The 14,709-nt window shown below is 44.4% G+C and overlaps 1 protein-coding gene across 1 annotated transcript in view; it reads left to right on the top strand.

Annotated features, from left to right (window-relative positions):
- Nucleotides 1–5,308, top strand: part of LOC136588135 (zinc finger protein 271-like) — a 68,374-nt gene extending 63,066 nt beyond the window's left edge. The window contains exon 8 of the mRNA XM_066587138.1: nt 4,100–5,308. Coding sequence (XP_066443235.1) covers nt 4,100–4,816 — 717 coding nt within the window. The 3' untranslated portion in view covers nt 4,817–5,308. The remainder of the gene's footprint in view (nt 1–4,099) is intronic.
- Nucleotides 5,309–14,709: the final 9,401 nt, after the last annotated feature.

The following is a 14,709-nucleotide window of genomic DNA, read 5'->3' as shown; positions in this document are numbered from 1 at the left end:
AATTTGGAAGTGCAATGCGTATCATTCAAGATATATACAGGGATTGGACAAAAATATGGAAACTCCATACTAAATGCATGGGATTTTAATTATTAGCGCTGAGCTGCCCTTTTCATTCCTGCTTGGCTGAGAGCTTTCCTGCCAAATTTGTGTTTACTTCACCTCTTGCCCTGATTTTGGGAGCTGGCTGGTAACAGCAGCCGATTGGCTCAAACCCCTGACCAATGGAACTTTGTTGCTCAGGCAGATGTTCACTTCTGCCCGGCAGCATCTGTGTCGTATTACCCCCACTTAAAATCGGTCTTTACATGTTTTATTGAATATGATTTATAATCCCATGTACTTGAAGGCATGCATTTCGTATGGTGTTTCCATATTTTTGTCCACCTCCTGTATATATTAGTGTTGCTATCTCATTTTGGAGATATATATAAATTTTTTTACACAGGATTGTTTTTCAATTAAACCTTATTTAATGTTATTTACACTATTTTTAGTCCCTCAAGAGGACTTGAAGATACAATTGTTCTATCATTAGCATGGTACACTGCACTACTTTTGTAGTGCAGTGTACTATGCCTATGACAACAACCTATTAGTCCCTACTGGAGACTATTGGCACAACATGATTGCATCGTGAGTTGCCGATAAGTGGCAGAGGGAGCTCCCTTCTCCTGTCAACCGCTTACATACCTCTGTTGCCATTGACTGCTTTTATCTAAAGGGTTAAATGGCCGAGAGCAGCGGTTTCTCTATTCCCAGCGATTACAGGAACCCAGCTATATTTGTAGACAGGTAAGCCCCAGTTCTTCCCAGCACAGGACACTTGTATCAGCCTAAGGCCTCATGCACACGGGTGTTTTTTTATTGCGGAATCCGCGATGGGCTTCCGCAGCTAAAATTGCTGCAGTAGTTGGCCATAGAAAGTACTATGTTTAGCAGTGCTCCACGCACACAAGGGGATTTGCATTGCGTTTTATAGGAGCGGATCTAAAGACGCAGCGTGCTCTATTTTATCGCAGATTACGCCATGAGTGGCTTTATTGATGCGTATGAATCACGTGCCATCCGCAATGGTCATCGTGGATTGATGCATAGTTGTAGGGGCTGGCTGGCGAGAGAGTTAGTGACCTCTATAAAAAGGCCTATTCGTGGCCCCCACTGGATTAAAGTAGAGGACTAATAACCACAGAACAGTCACATCTTGTTTACTTCAGAAGATTAGACAAATGAAATCAAGTGAAGGATGGAAGTAGAACTCCACCAAAAATATTGGGATTGTTCAGATGATAGAAAAGTGTAGATTCAGGCAATGAATTGTAAAACACAAGCCTTGTTGCCCAAATTGACATATGTTTGTCTGGATTGCCCAGTCTGCCAGCTAGTTATAACGCACAGCTTCACTAATTTCTGGAAGCTTAGCTATGATATAAGATAACAATACAGATACAATAACTATGAAAATGATCTGGGGGAGGTACAAGAGCTAGCGAAAGAAGGGCCGTTCCTGGAGACAATTGTATGTGTTCTATAAGGCAATGGATGGTCTTCTGGAAGGGCCATAAAAAGGGTACAATCCCACCACATCATTTTACCTAGTATGATTGTACATTAGACCCTCAACATACACTATTAATTGGTTCTATGTTGAAACCATAAGGCCTCCTTCCCACGAACGGATTTACGCCGCGTAAATTCGCGGCAAAAATCCGCTGCGTTGCCCCCTGCTATTAGGTTCTATTGAACCTAATAGCACAATGCTCACGATGCGGAATTCCACCGCGGAATTTCGCACCGTGAAATCTCCCGTCCTCACCCGCGGCATGCTCTATTTGCCGCGGGTGTACGCGCTGACGGCTTCCATTGCAGTCAATGGAAGCCGTCCGTTCACGCTATCTCACGCTGTAACACAGCGAAGATAGCGTGAAAACGCTTCCCCGCCTACTGCCGCCGCGTCATATGACGCGGCCGCTGCGTCATGTGACGCGGTGGGCGTGTCACATGACGCGACGGCGGTGGGCGGGGAAGCGTCTTCACGCTATCTTCCGCTGGTAAGTATGGGGTCTCTGGGGGGCGCCGTGACGGGCTTCACTGCGGAATATTCCGCAGCGGAGCCCGTCACGCTCGTGTGAAGCCGGCCTTACTCTGGAAAACTTGATCAGTTTTAAATCCTCCGAAATGTCAATCAAAAGTAAAAAGAACCAAGTTTAAGGAAGATTAAGCAGATATGAGGGGCATTCATTAAGGATTCCCCTGACCCACTTCCTGTGGGCTTAGAGGCAACAATACTTGGCCCAGTTCTTAGTCCTGCTAGACTTCTCTTGTCTCTTTATACAACTGTAAAGAGCTCGCTTCTAGAAGCCGATAGGTTGGCCTTCAAACTGACTTAATTGTTGGAAAGAGATGAAAGTCCGATGGTGCGAGGTCGGGTGAATAAGGGGGATGCGTAGAATTTCATACCCATAGCTGCATGCTTCCATCTGGGCAACGTGAGTTGTGAACTGGGGCATTGTCTTGCAGAAGGCGGGCACCTTTTGAGCATACAATGTCTCTTGGTTTTGATGGCCTCCCGCAATTTCTGCAGCAGTGAAGCATAGTATGACCCAGTAATCATGGTACCCTTTACTAGGAAATCCATCAAGACTACTCCGTCCTAGTCCCAAAAGACTGTGAGCCTGACCTTGCCTGCCCGAGGGTTGGGTACGTGCCTACTTTGGAGGTGCTGAGTCTGGATGCTTCCATTGCACCGACTGGACTTCAGTCTCTGGCTCACAGTGATGGACCAGCTTTCATCCTGTGTGATCAGTCTGTTAAAAAAGTTCTCCTGGTTTCCATGACAGATCGTCAAAAGAGCCTGGGAGCATTCGACTTGTTCCTGCTTCTGGAAATGTGTGAGCAGCCGGGGAACCCAGCGAGCGAATACCTTATGCATATGAAGATGGTCTTTGATGATTTTTTTTTCCACGGACCCCACACTAATCTTGACGTTTTGGGCCATGGCAACTGAATGGCGCCCTGCGATCTCATTGCAGGGGCTGTTCAGAGCTCTGTTCGAGGTATTTAAATATGGGATTTAAAGGGTTAACAACAGTCCACAAGAGTGCTGATCGTGGCTGCTGCTGGTAGGTGTTAGCCGTAAGAAACAGCTGTCGCCTGCAATGTATGGATCAGCTCTTGATCCCCGTCCATACGAACCTCCACACCCAGAATGTAACTATACATCTTGGAGCATTAAGGGGTTAAAGAAGCAGATAAATTGGCAGCACAGACCTTGAAGTACCGCACTGTCCTGTAGAGGGAGCCACTAGAATCAAATCCGTGCTTGTACTATAATAATACAGGGGTTTCACAAGCTGATTATCTCCTAGCAAAGTGCACATGGCGCAGATCTGGACTGTCTGAGGGGTCACTCTATCTGTTATAACTTGTTGATGGCAGTGCTCTGTGAATACCCCACCCTCTTTTTTGCTCTTTTTGTTCCATGATTATCTACACTTGTCCATGGGATGTCTGCTTTCACAGCTTATCTGCATGGGAGTAAATGTAGCTGAGCTGCAATACCAGACTCAACCCATGGACAGGTGTGGTGCTGTTTTTGGAAGAAAGCAGCCATACTTTTGTCATCCTGGACAACCCCTTTAAGATCTAATATAATGCAAAATCAGTTCGAGATGACAGGGATACTTAACGTCTCGTGTAGATTCGTGATGTAAACTGTAAAATGGTCTTCAAAGCTGAAGCCTCATTGGAAACTAATGACTTTAATAGTAATGCGATGATAAGTTGTGACTTCTTGATTGTGGATCTTGGCCTTTACAAGCTTTGATTTCTCTTCTCAGTAGATGGACAAACCACAGGAAATAACTCAGACGGAAGTGTCGGTGTTCCAGAAGAATGTAAGATGGAAGACTATAACATCGTACAAGTCAGTCCAGACGAGGTGGCGGATCAGTCATCTGAACCCTCGGATAGCGTCGTACCTTTTGCCAACAATTCAGACTTTACACAACAGGATGGCTCTTGCCAAGTTCGTAAAGTGTTCCCTTGTCTGGAATGTGGTAAATGTTTTGCTCATAATTCCAATCTTATTACACATCAGAGAACTCACACCGGGGAGAAGCCATTCCCGTGCTCAGAGTGCGGAAAGTCTTTCAAACAGAAATCCGATCTTGTTCGTCACGAGAGAATTCATAGTGGACAAAAACCCTTTCCATGTTCTCACTGTGGCAAGTGTTTTACTCAGAAGTCAGACCTTATTAAACATGAGATTAATCACACGGGGCAAAAGCCCTTTCTGTGTTCTGAGTGTGAGAAAAGTTTTACACGCAAATCTGTGCTCCTAAGACATCAGAGAATTCACACGGTGGAGACGCCGTTCCTGTGCTCGGAGTGTGGAAAGTATTTTGTACAGAAGTCTGATCTGGTTTACCACTTGAGGATCCATATGGGCGAAAAGCCTTTTTCTTGCTCTGACTGTGGTAAAAGTTTCACACAGAAGTCAGATCTTGTTATACATCAGAGAATTCACACGGGAGTGAAGCCATTTTCGTGTTCCGATTGCGGAAAGTGTTTCACCCATAAGACTATGCTCATCAATCATCAGAAAATTCACACCGGTGAGAAACCTTTTCCGTGCGCAGAGTGTGGGAAATGTTTTGTGCAGAAGGCAAATCTTGTTTATCATCAGAGGATCCACACCGGAGAGAAGCCTTTCCCTTGTACCAAATGTGGCCGATGCTTTACACAAAAGTCAGATCTCGTTCGGCATCAGAGAATTCACAGGGAACAGCAGTCACCGAGCCATGCTGATATATGAAAAGGTTATTGCACAATGCATTTTGCACAAGCAGACTTTCCTCAAGCCTAAGAAATCATGTGCACAGACGAATTGAGATGAATTTACCCAAAGTGACCCATATATATTCTGAAGTCTTCTCAACATGTCTTATAGGAATTGAGCACTAGTAACATCACGTTTTCTTCTGGATTTTGATAGAGGTTTCCCACAATCGATATCTGAGATGCAAGGTTGGAAGGTTGCATTGCTTTGTGCCTGGAGCCACATGGCCTGAATGGCCACCCATGCTAGTTCATGGCCCTGGTCAGCTCTGTGTTGGCAAAGTACCACCTGAATTCCTTTTTCCTTGATAATCAGAGGGCTTTATCTTCTTGTGTCCAACAAATACAGTCATGATAAACACCTGTAATTAGATTACAAATGGGGGAACGTTTTAAGTGTATCTAGTTGAATGTCGCTACACTTTTTATCTACTAAGGTAAATATAAATAAATTGATTTCTTGATATTATGTTGTTGGTCAGTCTTTTCTTTTTGTTTTTCAAATTCTTTACTTTGGGCTCCTGTCCACGGGCAATTGTGCATTGTGTTACTCGCGGCAATAATCCGGCCGTAACGCAGTCCCCCCCCCCCCTATCTGTCAGATAGGCTCACTGCTAAGACATCTCAGCGCTCCCCCCTCACGGCGGAATATCATTGGCGATATTTCGTCACGGCCGTGGACAGGGGGCTTTAGAAACAGAGACAGAACAACAAAGAATTGGAGGGAAGGCAACACCCCACAACATATACAGCGAGAGACTCTTCCTAGTCTTCGTCTTCAAGCCAGGAAATAACAATACAAGCAGAAGATATCAATATGGAAAACGGTTAAGCAATATGAAGGCAAGGGGATACCACACGCCCATCCTCCGGGACCACCCCACGATGTTCAAAACGTATCCCCTTGTTCTAGATGTTAGAAAGCGATTTAAGAGAAAAGGAGAAATAAGAGGGAGGAAAGGAAGAGAGGACCGTGAGGGAGATGGTAAGCTCCAAGGCTGAGACACAGCCATGTCAGAAAGTAAAGACTCAGTTTAAGGCTTGCAAAAAAATCAGCATATTCTGAAGAGTTTTGGAATCCCATCCATGTTTTATAAAACCGATCAAAAGAATCGTGGAGTGAAGATGTGGGGTCCTCTATGCGTCATCATTTATACTGGAGAGCCATAGAGACATGCTGGGAGATTTGGTCTTTTTTCCCACAGCAAAGCAACACGAGCTCTCGGTCATCACCAGAAGACGTACATTCGAGTGTTCGGACACCCCTTCAGGTGTGAAGACACGCTCAGCAACGGACCCAATAGCTACACCCCTCGAGGAATTTCTCCAGTGGTGTTTGAGCGTTTTGACCTCCCTGGTGTTTTGTGGAATTAGGCTTAGAATTTTCCAGTTTACGGCCTGTCACATTAGCGAGTCTCTGAGCTGCAGTACTGCATCACACTTTGCCATGTACATGAACGAGAATGGAAACTGACAGACAGGTGTATCCGCGAGGCGCACCCTTTTCTGCCAAGCCTGGGGTTTAAAGTTTAAGCTACAACTTACGTACTTGTTTACAAGCCCACCCTTTGACGCCTGGACTGTGGAGCTCAATTGCTTGATTTTGTAGGACTGCTTATGTCCTGGAAGAGTGCAGACCTCTTCTAGGACATAGACAGAGCCAGCAGAGACAACTGTCCTCCTCCAGGTGGCTCTGTGCGCCAGTTGCCTCTGCTGCCTCCGTCTATGTCCTGGAAGAGGTCTGCATGCTTGACCATTGAGGGATCATGCGAAAGCTCGCACCTTGTAGCAGAGCTGCTTATTGGCAAGACTGAGGCTGGAGCCGAAATTGATGTTACTTCACATGCGGTACTGAAGAAGCTGCTGGATCTGTGAGCTTTCCTGTGGATCAGGCATAGAGGAGATGGAGTTAAACTCAAAGGATAGAAGTCTAAGGCCTCATGTCCACGGGCTTAAAATCCCCAGCGTTTCTCCCGCACGCGGATCTGTGCCCCATAGGGATGCATTGGACACCCGCAGGTAGTTAAATACCTGCCGGTGTCATTTTTCCCGCCAGGCGCGGATCCGCGCGAGGGTAAAAAAATGGACCAGAATTAAACTCACCTGCTCCGGACGATGCGGTTCTTCCCTTCTTCACGGCCGAATCTCCTTTCTTCAGCCCGGCGGATGTGCCGAGCACATCCGCCGGGCCGAAGAAAGGATATCCGGCCGCGAAGGAAGAAAGATCCGCATCGTCTGGAGCAGGTGAGTTTATTCTGATTTTTAGGCCTCAAGTCCGCGGGGCAGGAGGGACTTGCTACAGATTCTACATGAAGAATCCGCGGCGGGCCTGATTTTTCCCCGTGGACATGAGGCCTAAATCCTTGTTCCCTTTTCTCTTTTTTTTAACAAAAGGAAGCTCTGGGGTTTTGTTGTTCTACCCCTAGTATATATTAAAATAAATACTAGGGAAAAAAGATTTAATAGCTGTGACACATAGTATGTTAGGCTGAAAAAACATGTCCGTGCAGTTCAGCCTATTACCCCCTAATGTTGATCCAGAAGAAGGCAAAAAAAAAACTCCAATGAGGTAGAAGCCAATTTTCTTCATTCAGGTGAAAAAAAATCCTTCTTGTCTCAAAGGAGAAAAGCAGTCTGCTTAAATACTTATTATTCCAAAAAATTACAAATGCTAGGTACCATGTAACACCATGCCTACGCTGAGACGCGTTTCAAAAGACCTTTGCTGATCACAGTTGTGCAGAACCTTACATTTATCAGTGTTAAACCTCTTGCCACTTTTCTGTCCCCATTTATGCAGATCCTCTTGCAACTGCATTGTGTCTTCTCTTCTGTTAATTAATTTACATAGTTTTGTATCAATATTTTATTGCACAATCTTTCTACCAGGTCAATAATAAATATATTAAAAAGAATAGGGCCCAATACTGCCCCCTGTGGTACCCCACTAGTAATGGTGACCCAACCAAAGTATGTACCATTTATAGCTCCCCTCTGCTTTTTATCACTGACCAGTTACTTACCCCCATTCTCCCCGAGACCAAGCAGTCTCATTTCATATACTAACCTTTTATGTGGATCCAATGAGTCTCCTAGGTCCAGTCTACAACTTACCTCCTCATAAGTGACCAGATTAGTTTGACAGGAGTGACCCCTCATAAACTCCTACTGATACGGAGTCATGCAGCTATTTCCTTTGAGGTCCTCCAGGATGGCATCTCTCAGAAACCCTTTAAATATTTTGCCCACATTAAAAGACTTACCGGCCTGTGGTTTTCCAGGTCCACTTTTCGACCCCTTTTTGAATATTGGCACCACATTGGCTATGCGTTAATCCAGTGGAACAGATCCTATCACTATAGAGTCCTTAGAAGGGTATTCACTTTACGGAGAGTTGCTGTTGAATGATAGTCACAAGTTATTTAAGTTTGCAAAGTGGTTCTGCTTTTGGATTTTGTTTCTGTAGCTCTACAGACCATTGCCTTCTTCTGGCACTTGAGAAGTGTTTACCCACGCGTTCTCCTGGATACATAGAAGAACATGGGAGAGTGCCCTGAAAAGAGTCAGATTTTCATGCGGCACACATACCTCACTGGATGACAAAGCGGGATTGGGAGAGCAGGCGAGTATAAAGGAAATAAATAAATACCTCACCTGACTCCTGGTCACCTCCCCGAGCAGCATCAGAACTAGTTTGGACAGGTTCCCTTTAATGGGCTGACACTCCGTTTTAATCTGTGTACAATTTATATAGTTGAACATTTGTGGGTTAGTTTTACTCTTTGTCTTTACCTTTTGCTGCTTTTATTTGCTTTTTACATGTTTTTTCTTATACATTTTTAATTCTCCTTATCTGCTTTCTTGTTTTAGTAGTTTAAATGCTTTTCTTGTTGTTTATTGGCCCTTTACATCTTGATTGAGCTGCATTGGTTTTTTCCTATTCCTAACCCTTTTACTCCAGTACGGTATAGACCACTCACAGGAAGTATAAAGTTTTCTTTTAAAATTTCCATTTAATTGCCTGTACTCTTATTTTTGAGGACATTATCCCATTGTAATAGGAGTTTCCTACAGCCATCAAATATAACAGGATCCAATGAAAATCGATTTTATTCTTCCCTCCTATGTAATTTCTACCCAAAGAAACTCCGCATATTGATTTCCCTCACATATATCTTCCCATCACATGGACTTTAAACAGGCTTTTATGTTAGGCAAACCCCTCACCCTTTCCAGTCTTTACTATCCGTTCTGATCAAATTGTATTACCTAACCAGTCACAGCTTTCATCCAACTAGGACTCCAGTTATTCCCACTATGTCATAGTTTTCCTTAGTCATTATTACTTCCAGTTTGTTAACCTGGTCAGACTTGTAGTTCATCATACAGTTTAGAGGTTTTTGGTTATTTTGTATATTAAGTATATCCCTATTAATTGTTTTGCCAATCCTAATTGTACTAATCCCTCGTTTTCATTACTTAGTCCCAGGTCACTATCTACGCTGTCTTCCCCCCCCCCCCTTCCCTATCTCTCTGGTTGCCCTCCACCCCCAGTCCAAACACTCGTCCAACCTTCTAACCATCTTCTCCCCCAGCACAGCTGCCCCCACCCCCACCCCCACATTAAGATGCAGTCCATCCCTACAGTAGAGCCTGCAGCCGACAGTAAAGTTGACCTAGTTCTCCAGAAACCCAAGATCCCATTTCTGCACCAACTCTGGAGCAACTTAAGAGAGTTAAATTACTTCCTGCTTTCTTTCTGGTGTGTCACGTAGTGCATAGTATTCCAAAAATACAACGTTGGAGGTCCTTGCCCTAAGCTTACATCCTAGGTCTTTGAAATCTCTTTTTTTATGGGCCTTTCACTTACCTCTAACTTTGTCATTGATGCCAATGTGTACCATGACTGCTGGATCCTCACCAGCCCCTTCCAGTAATCTGTCAACCTGATCCATGATATATCGAACTCAAGCACCAGGAAGACAACGCACTGTTTGACAATCCTGGTCTTTGTGGCAGATTGCTCTGTCTGTCCCCCTAATAATTGAGTCTCCCACTACCAGGACCTATCTAGCTTGTCCTGCACTCCTATTCCCCTTCTTACTGGATCAGACGCCCCGTGGTAGTCAGAGGGCATGTCGTGCTGCAGCAGCGCTAATCCTGTAAGCCTGGGTTCACACGGCGGATTCCCGTCGGAAATCTCGCGGTTTGGCTAGCTGCCTGCTCATCCTGCTCTCCCCAACTACCATCCACCCCCACATCTACCGCAGCAAACTTCCTTCCATGGTGCCAATGGATCTCAAGTGTTACTGGGCTTCCAAACATGCAACACGCTCACATCTCGTACAGCAGTATGCATCCTCGAAAACAACTGTTCCAAAGACTGCATATGTGAAATGAGATGTAAACTGGGCAGCCTTGTCAGTTGTGAAGGACATGGATTTTTATCTGTACGATCTCCATATACAAAGCAATTTATACAAGTGGTAAAAGGTAAATAGGTGGGTATGTACCGCCCCATGAGGGTATTTTCCACCTAAAACTTATTTTTACAAAGACAAAGTTGATGCAGTAGTAGATGGAGAAAGTCCTGGTTAAAATCCTGCAAGGTCTGGGGGCTTGTGGCTTGGCTGCCTGACTGCAGAGCCCTTGATCCACCAGAGCTATATAGAGATTCCAAAGTGGTAAAACAGCCAAACGGGTCTCGCCTACTACATGTGGGTCCCGAATGGTAGAGGGGGAAGCGCTCATCGGCCAAAACAAGGAAGCTCATTAACATTTACTTTTCTCCGTCCTCGGGACGTGACCAAGGTGGTGCAGCTGGAAGTTGCTGCAGAGGATCCCCTGCATCTGAACCTGCGGAGCTCGCCAGAGTGAGCACCATCAGTGGGAGCGAGGCGAAGGAACAACTCTGAGCCATCTGCTGGTAGGGCTTCCCATTCCAGCCATGCTCGTTCACTCACAAATGTGAAAGGTAGACCTGCAACAGACACACGAGCCTCCACAACAGGGGCAGCGTCTTCTTCATCTGCTAGCCCAGCAAAGCAGACTCAAAGGTTGGACTCTATGGATGGACAGCCCAGCACAGGAATGATTTAATACAGCTTTATCACATCCCTGTTAATGATTAATCTGTCACTGACACCTCCATCAACGTTCTGTTAAAAGCACTGCAAATGTTTCTAATTTACCCAGCTCGTCCGACCCCTTCGCAGGCCATCCCACAAGTACCAGAAGAATGGCGGGTGATCAAACCTTGCTAACAAGCTCATGGCTAACCAACCATATTCTTTGACTCCAGGAGACTATCACAAATACAATTTTTATATATAGACTGGTAGAGATGGACGGGATCCAGGGTCATCGGGTCCAACCCCCTGCTCATATGCAGAATCTTCTATTATTCAGGGGTAACCAAACTATAGTCAAAATATTCTCCAAAGGAATTAAAGGGTTAATGTCACCTATATATACTTTATTACACGATTATGCTAATGATCAAAAACCGGTGTTCGTTAAGAGAGTGGAAAGGAGTTGGCCCAAATCATTAGTGGTAAGGAATGGAAGCAAGCTTTATCCCTGACCCACAAAGCACTTGGATGTAACACGCATGTGTTAATGAAGATCTCACTCGGATGGCATTATACATAGGGACGCTGCAGGAGGAAGTGCGGCACAAGGGGAGCGCTACTACATAAATTGTGGAGGTGCAACAATACTGGGACTCCATGTGTAGGTAGAATTAATATTAATAATAATTATTGTTGGTTATACTATTCAACTGTTTTTGGTGGGAAATGACACATTACTTCCCCTTGTTTAGGCCGTGTTTACACGGGCGGCAACGTTGTGCCATTTTTGTCGCGTTGCAACAATTCATATGTATGTGAAGCCCATGCTTTCCTATGGGTTCCTTCACACATGCGATGCTTTTTAGCATACGCCATCCCTGCACAAAAATCTTGCGGGTCCGGCGATATGCCTGCGACTCGTGACGTTTTGTAGCGCATGTAGAGCCTTCTCTGTTGTACAACGGCAATTGGATTACATTATTTCCCATAATTGGAAAACCTTACGTGGCAGGAAAAAAAACGGATCTAATATTTGAATTCAGCACACTAAAATTACTATAAGCCGGGTGATCTCTGGCTGTTCAACCCTTTACATGCCGCGGTCTGTGCGACTGCAGCATGTTAAGGGCTGTCAGAAAGAGGGGGCTCACTCTATCACCATCGGACTCCCGGCAATGTGATCAGGGGGTCCTGATGGGTCTCTGTGGCACCCAGAGCTTTGAATATAGCCTCCAGGTCTGCCAGCTTAGGCTATGACGCTCAGACTCTGTCATAGCCGGTCTAATACCCTGCTATGCCGCAGCACAGCAGAGTAATAAAAGAATTAAAAAAAAAAAAAAAAAAAGTATTATGCAAGTCTCTTAAAGGGGCAACAATTTTAAAAAGGTTAAAATAGGTAAAAGGAAAAAAAAATAAAAACTCCGAAACCCCACCTTTCTCCCTTTACTTTGTAAAAAATAAAAAATTTAAAACAAAACTACACATGTGGTTTCCCTGCATCGTAATGACCCAGAGAAGGACTTTAGTACATTATTTACCCCTTAATGATACGGCCCCCCCTTTTTTTTCTTTTAGTTTTTTTCCTCCCCCCTTTTAAAGAATCATAACTCCTTTATTTATCCATCGACGTCGCTGTATGAGGGCTTGTTGCTGTTTTTTGTGGGACGAGTTGTATTTTTCATTGGTGCTATTTAATGTACCAGATAATGTACTGAAAAACGGAGTAAAATGAAAAAAAAAACTACATTCCGCCATCTTTCAGTGTGTCTTGCTTCTACGGCGCACAAACTGCAACAAAAACGACCCGATAACGTCATTCTATGGGTCAGTACGATTACTACGATACCAAACTTGTACAGTTTTTTTTGCCGTACTACTTGTCTTTTTTTCAGACATTTAATTTTTTACAATTATTTTCTGCCGCATCTTCTGCTCGCAATAACTTTATTTTTCCGTCGAGGTAGTTGTGCGAGAGCTTAATTTTTTAATGCTAGGGGGTCTTTGAATGCAGCGATAAAAAAAATCTTTTTTTTTTTCTTCTGAAACTGAAAAAGTAGCGAAAAAGAAAAAAACTCTTACAATTTGGTATTGGCATAATCGTACCGGCCGGTAGAATTACTGTAATATATTACTTATACTGCTCAGAGAATGCAGTGAAAAATAAAGATAAAAAACAGCCAGAATTACAGATTTTGTTAATCTTGCCCATTGAAAAAATGGAATAAAAAGCGATCAAAATGTTACATGTTCCTAAATATTAGATAAATGAAGACTGGAGTTCATCCCGCAAGAAACACGGCCGGCTAGAGCGCTGGCAATGGGAAAATAACATTAATACGGCTCTTGGAATGCGGCGACACAAAAGCAAAACCTTTAAGGAAAAAAATGATTTAAATGTACAAAAATAGCAAAACATAAAAACTGTATAAACTCGGTATCGCCGGAATCGTGTGACTCAGAGAATAATGTTATCACATGAGTTATTCTGTGCGTTGAACGCCGTAAAAATGAAATCCAAAAGACAAATGGAAGAATTTCTTTTTCCCCCAATCTCCCTACATCTTTTTTTTTACAAAAGTTATGCAATACATTATATATACCCAAAAATGATGCCATCAAAAAGTACAACTTGTCCCACAACAAACAAGCCCTCACATGGCCGTGTCAATGGAAAAATGAAAAAGTTATGGCTCTTGGAACGCGACTGGAAAATTAGTTGAAATTAAATGATTGGCCCATTTAAAAAAAACCTGCCCTGGTGGGTCTGACAGGGGGGGAAGAAACCCGCCACTGAAGGAGTTAAAGAACCTGCCCTGGTGGGTCTGACAGGGGGGGGAAGAAACCCGCCACTGAAGGAGTTAAAGAACCTGCCCTGGTGGGTCTGACAGGGGGGGAAGAAACCCGCCACTGAAGGAGTTAAAGAACCTGCCCTGGTGGGTCTGACAGGGGGGTAATAAACCCGTCACTGAAGGGGTTAAAGAACCTGCCCTGGTGGGTCTGACAGGGGGGTAATAAACCCGTCACTGAAGGGGTTAAAGAACCTGCCCTGGGGGGGTCTAACAGGGGGGTAAGAAACCCGTCACTGAGGGGGTTAAAGAACCTTCCATGGTGGGTCTGACAGGGGGGTAAGAAACCCGTCACTGAAGGGGTTAAAGAACCTGCCCTGGGGGGGTCTGACAGGGGGGTAAGAAACCCGTCACTGAGGGGGTTAATACAGGGGAAATATTCAAGATGAAACAATTTCTCCCCTGTTCCTCCGAGGATGTTCTATGTTTTACAATGCCATGCCTTTTACAATATGTTGGCCGCACCACACAAGCAGAAGTACCAATCACAGGTTCAATATAACGCCCGGATTTCTGAAGCACAGCGTATCTTCCAGACATGCGGCCGTAAACACTATTCTAGTTTGACCATTTTAAAGTAAGAGCCCTTGAACAAATCCAGATAGATATGAAGCCCCAAGAAGACGGCCGTATTGGATCTGTAAGTTACATCCATTATTCCCTGCAGGCCGCGGTGAAGCTGGAGAATGTATTTGTAGGAGTGCGGGACCAATATTGGAGCAGGGGCCGCTCCTCTGTATATTGTCACCCGCACCCTCATCTTCTGAATAATGCTTTGTATCCTTTCTCATCCCTTCTTTTTTTTTCCTTTCCAACTTTATTAAGTTACATTGCAGACATTTTTCTCCCTCCTTCCTTTATAAACCAGATGGAAGCACCGTACTCATACAGCCAACACAAGGGTAATTCTCTGCGCCTACAGATGATGCCGGGGTCTGCCTATCGTGTTATTT

This window comes from Eleutherodactylus coqui, chromosome 13 (genome assembly GCF_035609145.1).
Source record: "Eleutherodactylus coqui strain aEleCoq1 chromosome 13, aEleCoq1.hap1, whole genome shotgun sequence".
NCBI lineage: Eukaryota > Metazoa > Chordata > Amphibia > Anura > Eleutherodactylidae > Eleutherodactylus > Eleutherodactylus coqui.
This window is presented reverse-complemented; position numbering and strand designations above follow the sequence as displayed.